This window comes from Nerophis ophidion, linkage group LG08 (genome assembly GCF_033978795.1).
Source record: "Nerophis ophidion isolate RoL-2023_Sa linkage group LG08, RoL_Noph_v1.0, whole genome shotgun sequence".
NCBI lineage: Eukaryota > Metazoa > Chordata > Actinopteri > Syngnathiformes > Syngnathidae > Nerophis > Nerophis ophidion.
The window spans coordinates 72,973,978-72,982,932 of record NC_084618.1 but is presented as its reverse complement, the minus strand read 5'-3'; the positions used below and the strand labels follow the sequence as shown (position 1 = coordinate 72,982,932).

The 8,955-nt window shown below is 36.8% G+C and overlaps 1 protein-coding gene across 2 annotated transcripts; it reads left to right on the top strand.

Moving 5' to 3' along the window:
* The first annotated feature begins 287 nt into the window (after positions 1–287).
* LOC133558357 (ras-related protein Rab-5C-like) lies at positions 288–8,394 on the top strand. Of its 2 annotated transcripts, none has more exons than XM_061909670.1 (6): positions 288–486; positions 2,247–2,515; positions 2,959–3,110; positions 5,843–5,965; positions 6,030–6,123; positions 7,321–8,394. In XM_061909670.1, the coding sequence occupies exons 2-6, from the start codon at positions 2,347–2,349 to the stop codon at positions 7,452–7,454; spliced, it is 672 nt and encodes a 223-aa protein (XP_061765654.1). In that variant the 5' UTR covers positions 288–486; positions 2,247–2,346; the 3' UTR covers positions 7,455–8,394. The 2 variants fall into 2 exon arrangements, with proteins under 2 accessions (XP_061765654.1, XP_061765655.1); XM_061909671.1 differs by lacking the exon at positions 288–486 and adding an exon at positions 1,498–1,636.
* The last annotated feature ends 561 nt before the right edge of the window (positions 8,395–8,955 follow it).

The window sequence follows — 8,955 nt, the reverse complement described above, 5'->3', positions numbered from 1 at the left end:
CTTCTCTCAGTTGCTCTGTTTATTGCAGTTCTGAGTGTTGCTGGGTCAGGTTTGGTTTTGGAATTGGATTGCATTGGTAGGGTATTGATGTGTATTGATTCGTTGGATTGATTAAAAAATAAATAAATTTAAATAAAAAATCGATTGAAAAAAAAAAGAGAATCGATTCTAAATCGCACAACGCGAGAATCGCGATTCAAATTCGAATTGATTTTTTCCCATACCCCCAGAAGTTAGCAATCATTATCCGGAATAATTTAAATCAAATTGCAATGCCAAAATTGACCAGATGTGGCAGCAGTGAGCGTAGTGCATAGAGTCCTCCTAATTAAAAAAAACAATTGTAGACGAAAAAGACGCCAAACAAGGCGAAAGTGTTAACCAAGTCGATGGTTGTATCTTGGTAGAGAAAATCGCACTAAGGTGTTTTGTTTTACAATTAAAACCGACACTAGTGACTTACTTTTAACCGGCCTTTTGTGAAAGGTAAGAATTTGTATATTTAATTGTTATTTACCTGTATCTTTTCTTGCCAAGATAGGTCTGCTTAATAGTGTCAGCTAGCTTTAGCCTCGCTGCTAACTCAGTGTTATTTCTACATCTGCTGAGTAATATAGATGGAACAAACGTTAGATATTAGTGTTTTCGAATAATGTAAATGGTCAAATAATAATAAATTATAGCCTACTAGTAAATAATATTTGCCACCATGCGTGTTTAATTCGTCACGCATCATGTTTTTTTTTGCTTGAATAGTTAGTTGGCACACTGTGTACAAAGTACAAATATTGTGTATTTACAGGAGTAAGAAAAAGCAGATCCAATAGTTTGACAGGAATTTTGTCTAACAAAAAAATAAATGCCACTCCAAAGGGAATAAGCGGTAGGAAAATGGATGGATGGATAAATAAAGACTTCCCGGATGATATTAAATGAATTAATTCAGGATAACTTGTACAGTTTACATCAGACACTTTAAATGGGTTTTAAATTTGTTATGAGCTAATGTTGTTAATGCTGTTTAATATAATGTTAAGGCCTACTGAAATGAGATTTTCTTATTTAAACGGGGATAGCAGGTCCATTCTACGTGTCATACTATATCATATCGCGATATTGCCATATTTTTGCTGAAAGGATTTAGTAGAGAACATCGACGATAAAGTTCGCAACTTTTGGTCGCTAATTAAAAAGCCTTGCCTGTACCGGAAGTAGCAGACGATGTGCGCGTGACATCACGGGTTGTAGGGCTCCTCACATTGTTTACAATCATAGCCACCAGCAGCAAGAGCGATTCGGACCGAGAAAGCGACGATTTCCCCATTAATTTGAGCGAGGATGAAAGATTTGTGGATGAGGAAAGTTACAGTGAAGCACTATAGAAAAAAAAAAAAAGGTGACGGCAGTGGGAGCGATTCAGATGTTATTAGACACATTTACCAGGATAATTCTGGAAAATCCCTTATCTGCTTATTGTGTTACTAGTGTTTTAGTGAGATTATAAAATCATACCTGAAAGTCAGAGGGGTGTGGTGACCGCCAGTGTCTCTGATGGAAGCCATGGAGGAGCCAAGAAAGTCGCAGCTGCCTCTTTGACAGCTGCTGCAGGAGGACGCAAGCTCCGCTCATGTCTCCGGTAAGAGCCGACTTATTACCACCATTTTCTCACCAAAACCTGCTGGTTGACATGTGGTAGAGAAACATGTTCGCTTGACCGCTCTGTTCCATATTAAAGCTTCACAACAAACAAAGAAACACTGGCTGTGTTTTGGGTACTAAAGACAGCTGCAATCCACCGCTTTCAACCAACAGCATTCTTCTTTATAGTCTCCATTATTAATTGAACAAATTGCAAAAGATTCAGCAACACAGATGTCCAAAATACTGTGTAATTATGCGATTAAAGCAGACAACTTTTAGCCGTGAGTGATGCTCGGATAAAATGTCCGCTCCAACCAATGACGTCACAAGCACGCGTCAACATAAGCGTCATCATTCTGCAACATTTTCAACAGGACACATCGCGGGAAATTTGAAATTCCAATTTAGTAAACTAAACCGGCCGTATTGGCATGTGTTGCAATGTTAATATTTCATCATTGATATATAAACTATCAGACTGCGTGGTCGGTAGTAGTGGGTTTCAGTAGGCCTTTAGTTATCTAGGGATATTTTCGAGACAGTTTTTGTAACACGCACACACACACACACTATTGGATTTATATTTACTATAACCTGTTTTGCAGCCGTTTCCAGAGTGTGATTGTCAACTTACCGCCTGAGTCGCTAGTCTGGTTTCATTGCGTCCCGGGGCGGTTTCGCCCATAACAACCTCCACTTCTGTCAATGGCGAGCCGCGGCAGAGGAGCAACCAGGCCCAACAGCGCTACGGCAGCAAACAAAGATTTCCAGTTCAAGCTGGTGCTGCTGGGGGAGTCGGCGGTGGGCAAGTCAAGTCTGGTGCTGCGCTTTGTTAAAGGCCTGTTCCACGAATACCAGGAAAGTACCATCGGAGGTAAGGGAAGTGTTCCGTATTGTCATTTCGGTTGTTGTTTAGTGTCTAATCCTGATTAACAACTAAATTGTTGTGCCAGAAACTCATGTATGGTAAACTTGATGTACTGTTGTTTACAATTAATTCATTGCTGGTATTAATTCTGACTGATGAGTTTGCTCTTTAACACTACTGCAACATTGGTTTTGTTGCTGTTATGTTATGAAATGTACTTGTTAATAAAGTACCATTTTCTCAAAGAAAGCGGTTTTCTTTACACTTTCTCATGCACTCCAAAACCTTTGTAGAGTAAAAAAATTTAATTGTTAACATTTCTCCAATTACCACCCGCTTTTAAATATGTCAAAGTTGACTTTGCTGTCGTATTGTTTATAAAGCTGTGAACTAGAGGTAATAATGTCCGTATCGTGACAAACAGGATATGTACTTGGTGTCTTTCCCAGCTGCCTACCAGAATAAGACCGTCAGCCTGGATGACGTCACGGTCAAGTTTGACATCTGGGACACGGCGGGTCAAGAGCGCTACCACAGCTTGGCCCCCATGTATTACAGAGGAGCACAGGCGGCCATCATTGTCTATGACATCACCAATGTGGTCAGTATTGTCTGCGCACGTGATTTGGCTGTCTGCACACTCGTTGTCCAAATATGTAACATGGACTGGGGGGACTGAAAACTAAGCCCGGAATATACGTAAATAACAATGCCAGTAGCATGTAGTTTTAAGTGTCACCTATATATTGTTATTCAAAAACTCAATTTGCCAAAAAAAAAAAAAAGCTTTTAGTAAGTAACATTTTAGTTTTATAAATCTAAATTATGTTCTTTAAAATATTTTACAAATAATATGAATGTAATTAACGTAAATATTTAGATTTAAGTATAAACATTATTGTAGCATATTGTAGGGTCAAACATTATTTAATTGCACGAGTGACTTGATTTTTAAAAAATGTTCATTTATTGTTTATGAAAATTAAAAATACTTAAAATCTGGTACTAAAAACCTATTAATATGATTTTAAAATATCAAATTCAAACGGCATTTAAAAAATTGCTTTAAAAAAATTTACCTTTCAGCTGTATATTTCTTAATTGGGTTGTTTAAAAATATTTTACATTTAACAGAAATGTAAATTAAAGTATAAATTGTATTTTTTTTACGTTGCATATATCTTTCATTTAAAATTGGAACGTTTAGGTTGTTGTAGCATGTTTTAGGTCAAAATGAACATACATTTGTATTGTAGGTTTTTAAAACATGTTTATTCATTGTTTATGAACATAAAAAAGTCTTCAAATCTAGTACAGAAAGCCTATTAATATTAATTCATATACTGTACAGTACAATTAAAAAAACTTAAAAAAACCCAAAACAAATCTGATCAAAAATATCAGTGACACTTCCGCATCAGTCATTTGGTTATAGTTATACTTTAAGGCTGGGGTATCCAAACTACGGCCTGCGGGCTATGTGCGGCCCGCCGGTATGTTTAGTTTGGCCTGCCAGATGTCACAAGTTTAATAAGTAATCTGACTCATGTAGTGCCTCCAGCTTAATTTTTAAATATATCCACCATCATGTCGACAACGTGAGTAATTCAAGTCAATGGTTAATGACCATGAATTGTACATTAAAATGAAACTGGGGATAGGTTGATTGGCAACACTAAATTGGCCCTAGTGTGTGAATGTGAGTGTGAATGTTGTCTGTCTATCTGTGTTGGCCCTTCGATGATGTGGCGCCTTGTCCAGGGTGTACCCCGCCTTCCGCCCGATTGTAGCTGAGATAGGCGCCAGCGCCCCCCGCGACCCCAAAAGGGAATAAGCGGTAGAAAATAGATGGATGGATGGATGTATATATGTATATATATCTGTGTATATATATATATATATATATATTCATATATGTGTATATATGTTTATGTATATATGTATGTATATATATATATATATGTCTGTGTGTGTGTGTATGTATATATATATATATATGTGTGTATGTATTCTTGCAGCCAGCACACCTTACAACAGTGGTAATAAAAGATGCAACCTATGCTTAAAAGAGAAACTGTTTATTATATATCATCCAGACCTGTCATACCTCAACAAGCGCAGTGAAATCATTTCAACATGCCGCAACAGACAGAAACACCTCCTAGGTAACACATGAGCTAATCCCCACGCCCCTACGCCTGCCTGTACCCACCCACTCTGTGCCCTATATAAACCATTGTATGTGAATGCTTCCATAACAATCTCCTGATGATTGAGGGAACCCCTCATGAAACAGTTTTGTAGAGATGAAGTAGTCTTGTGATTTTTCCCACACATACATACATATATGTATATATATATATATATATATATATATATATATATATATATATATATATATATATATATATATATATATATATATATATATATATATATGTGTATGTATATGTATATATATACATATACATATATGTATATGTATATATATATATATGTATATATGGATTGAACTTTCACAGTATCATGTTGGACCCGCTCGACATCCATTGCTTTCGGTCCCCTAGAGGGGGGGGGTTGCCCACATCTGAGGTCCTCTCCAAGGTTTCTCATAGTCAGCATTGTCGCTGGCGTCTCACTGAATGTGAATTCTCCCTGCCCACTGGGTGTGAGTTTTCCTTGCCCTTTTGTGGGTTCTTCCGAGGATGTTGTAGTCGTAATGATTTGTGCAGTCCTTTGAGACATTTGTGATTTGGGGCTATATAAATAAACATTGATTGATTGATTGATATGTATATATGTGTGTATATATGTATGTGTATATATATATATATGTGTGTATATATGTATATATACATGTATATGTACAGTATATGTGTGTATATATATGTATGTGTATATATATATGTTTATATATATATATATATATATATATATACATTTTATTTATATATATATATATTTATTTTTTGTTTTGTTTGTTTGTTTGTTTACTTTACATTCAGTCGGCTTTCGACCCAAATTTCTTTCCCCCAATCAGGCCCCAAAGTCAAAAAGTTTGGACACACTGGTTTAAGGCTATTTTGAACATCCTATACAGACAGACGGACATTTTACTCTAGTTTGATCAACTTTGGATTAATTTGTTTTAGGAGCAAAATGCAAATTAAAGAGTTAAAATCTGTATTTGCATTTCTTTTTTTTTTTTGTCAAATACTTGCTATTTCGTTTCGCAAATACGAGTAAAATGTTCGCACTGTACAGCCCTGATGTATACAAATGATGCTTATATACGAGTGGCATCAACGCAAATAAAGCTTGCTTTGTCTTTAGGAGACGTTTGTACGTGCTCAGAATTGGGTGAAGGAGCTACAGAAACAAGCCAACTCCAAGATCGTGATGGCTTTAGCTGGCAACAAGGCGGACATGGCGGACAAGAGAGTGGTGCAGCATCAGGTATGATGTGGAAATATGTCACATAACTACGTCATCATCTACCACATACACATTTTATCCTCAGGAGGCCCAAGCATACGCTGACAAAAATGGCCTCCTCTTCATGGAGACCTCCGCTAAGACTGGCCTTTATATCGACGACCTATTTATGGCCATTGGTAAGTTTTAAAATACATTCTCTTTGAGTTTAATATTTACCCATCAAATAAATCCAACATGAGCGGTTTGCCAGTGAAACAACCACAAATTTCACCTCCCATTCCATATTTTGGGGGCAATGTTTTGCCTGTTTTGTGCGTTATTGATGATTGCCAACTATTACAACAATATACATTTTAAAAAGGAGCTCATCAGCAAAAAGGCTCAAAGATAAGGTTTCATTTTTTACTATTATTAACCGTTGCTTTTATAACTTCTTTGGGCACCACTGATGCTAAAATGTTATTGAAATTCCTGAAATATCCTTTTTTTTTTTACCCGCAATAATGTATCGAAAGGATATTGTCTAAAATCTAAAGTTAAAGTACCAATGATTGTCACACACACAGTATGTGTGGTGAAATTTGTCCTCTGCATTTGACCCAGCCCATTGATCACCCCCTGGGAGGTGCGGGGAGCAGTGGGCAGCAGTGGTGCCACGCCCGGGAATCACTTTTGGTGATTTTTAACCCCCAATTCCAACCCTTGATGCTGAGCGCCAAGCAGGGAGGTAGTGGGTTCCATTTTTATAGTCTTTGGTATGACTGGGCCGGGGTTTGAACTCAAAACCTACCGATATCAGGGCGGACACTCTAACCACTAGGCTACTGAGTAGGTAGGCATTTTACACAGGTACACGCCTTTTTATGTGTCTGTAGATTTTTTGCCAATGAGTTGTGTTTGTCCGCAAAAGTCTGTGCGTGTGTTTCCAGGAAGTGCTATCCACTTTTTACACAATCTCTGCACTTGTCCAACATAAAAGATAAAAGATGTATTTTATTACACATACAACAACATCACATTAGGGCGCAAAACAAGAGGACACAAACGTTACAAACATTACCATGGCTATGTTAGCTACATGCTAACACTACACTTACATTTTAGAACTTTTGCTGACAAAAAACAAAACAATCAAATTTACAGCTCCCACATCTGTAGTTGACTGACTGATATAGCTTGATTTTAAGATGTGAGGCAAAGCCTTTTTTTTTCATCAAGCTAGGAACGGGTCGGATGATTAAAAACATGTTTCCTTTATGACATCATGTAAACTATGGACTTCAAAAGTGAGGGAGATGCTAGATTTTTTTTTCACTTGTTACATTTTTTTACATATATTCACATATCCCTGTCTTATGTGTCAATCACGTTAGCCAGCAAGCTACCAAAGAATGACCCTGAGGGAGGTCGCACCAGGGCTGGAGTGGATCTGCACGAGACCAATCAGAACCGCACCACCAAGTGCTGTAACACTCTTGTGTGCGGAAGCAACAGCGGCAGCAATTAGAAACAGCGATAAGCGTGCGAGACAATAGCTATGTGGACAACATGTCGCTACAAGACAGAATGGTGGCAGGGCTGGACAGGCAGAGCCCCTACACCCGAACACTTGATTATATACTGCATAGTACTGTGTGTATTATCATCCATTTTATTTTCACATTTTTGTCTAATGTTTTACATGAGAAACAATTGTGTGGGGTTTTTTAAGTACTGGCAACAATAACAAGTAGACGCAAATGGTATTAAAAACAACATGACAAAATAACTACAAGATAAGTATTATTTTAAAGATTATACCAGAAATTGTTCCTCTTAAACAGGGGTGTCAAACATACGGCCCGCGGGCTTGAAAAAGTTTTATCCGGCCCCCAGGATGAGTTTGCTAAGTATAAAAATTAGCCCAAATTTGTGAATGAAAGAAACTGCTGTTCTTAATGTGTCCACTCGGTGTCGCAATATCCATTTTTTGTGTATTTGTAGATTGATTGATTGAGACTTTTATTAGTATATTGCACAGTACAGTACATATTCCGTACAATTGACCACTAAATGGTAACACCCGAATATGTTTTTTCAACTTGTTTAAATCGGGGTCCACGGAAATCAATTCGTGGTAATATGATGCTACATACATATAAAAAAAAAAAAAAACATGATGTTCGAGCACCAGTCGAGAAAAATTAACAAACTACATAAATAAAATACTATACTTTGATTTTGATATTTTTTTTAATCTTGATAGATTGAAAACTAACAGCAATGAGTTGACTGATGAACATTATCGCATAATTTATTCAGACAGTATGAATAACGACAAATAAAGATAAATTACTATTAACCGCAAAATGTAAGTGAAAAAAAAACAAAACGTGCTGGTTCAATTTTTAAACAAAGAAAAAAATCTGAAGTTATCTTAATTTTTAAATTATCGTGCCGTAATTTTACCTGTCCGGCCCACTTGGGAGTAGATTTTTCTCCATGTGGCCCCCCATCTTAAAGAAGGTTAAGATAACAAATGTTTTTATTCTTTTTTTTTTTTCTTTTTAGGAATTCCTGTGTCTAATATTGCTAATTAATAAATTAAAATATTGATTGATTGATTGAAACTTTTATTAGTAGATTGCACTGTACAGTACATATATTCCATACAATTGACCACTAAATGGTAACACCCGGATAACTTTTTCAACTTGTTTAAGTCAGGGTCCACGTCAATCAATTCATATAATGTAATATTGATTGCTGAACTTCCATCCATCCATCCTTTTTCTACCGCTTGTCACTTACGGGTCGCGGGGGGGGGGGGGGGGGGGGGGGGGTGGGGTGCTGGAGCCTATCATTGCTGAACTTGTAGATGTAATAAAGCTTATGCAATATTTGTTATGATTCCTGCTCATTATTTAAGACTATTCTATTTATAGTTATATGAATTATTTGACTTTTAAGGAGTGTCATGCTTATTATGTCGCACAAAACATGACAATTTATAACTGAATGAGTGAGGC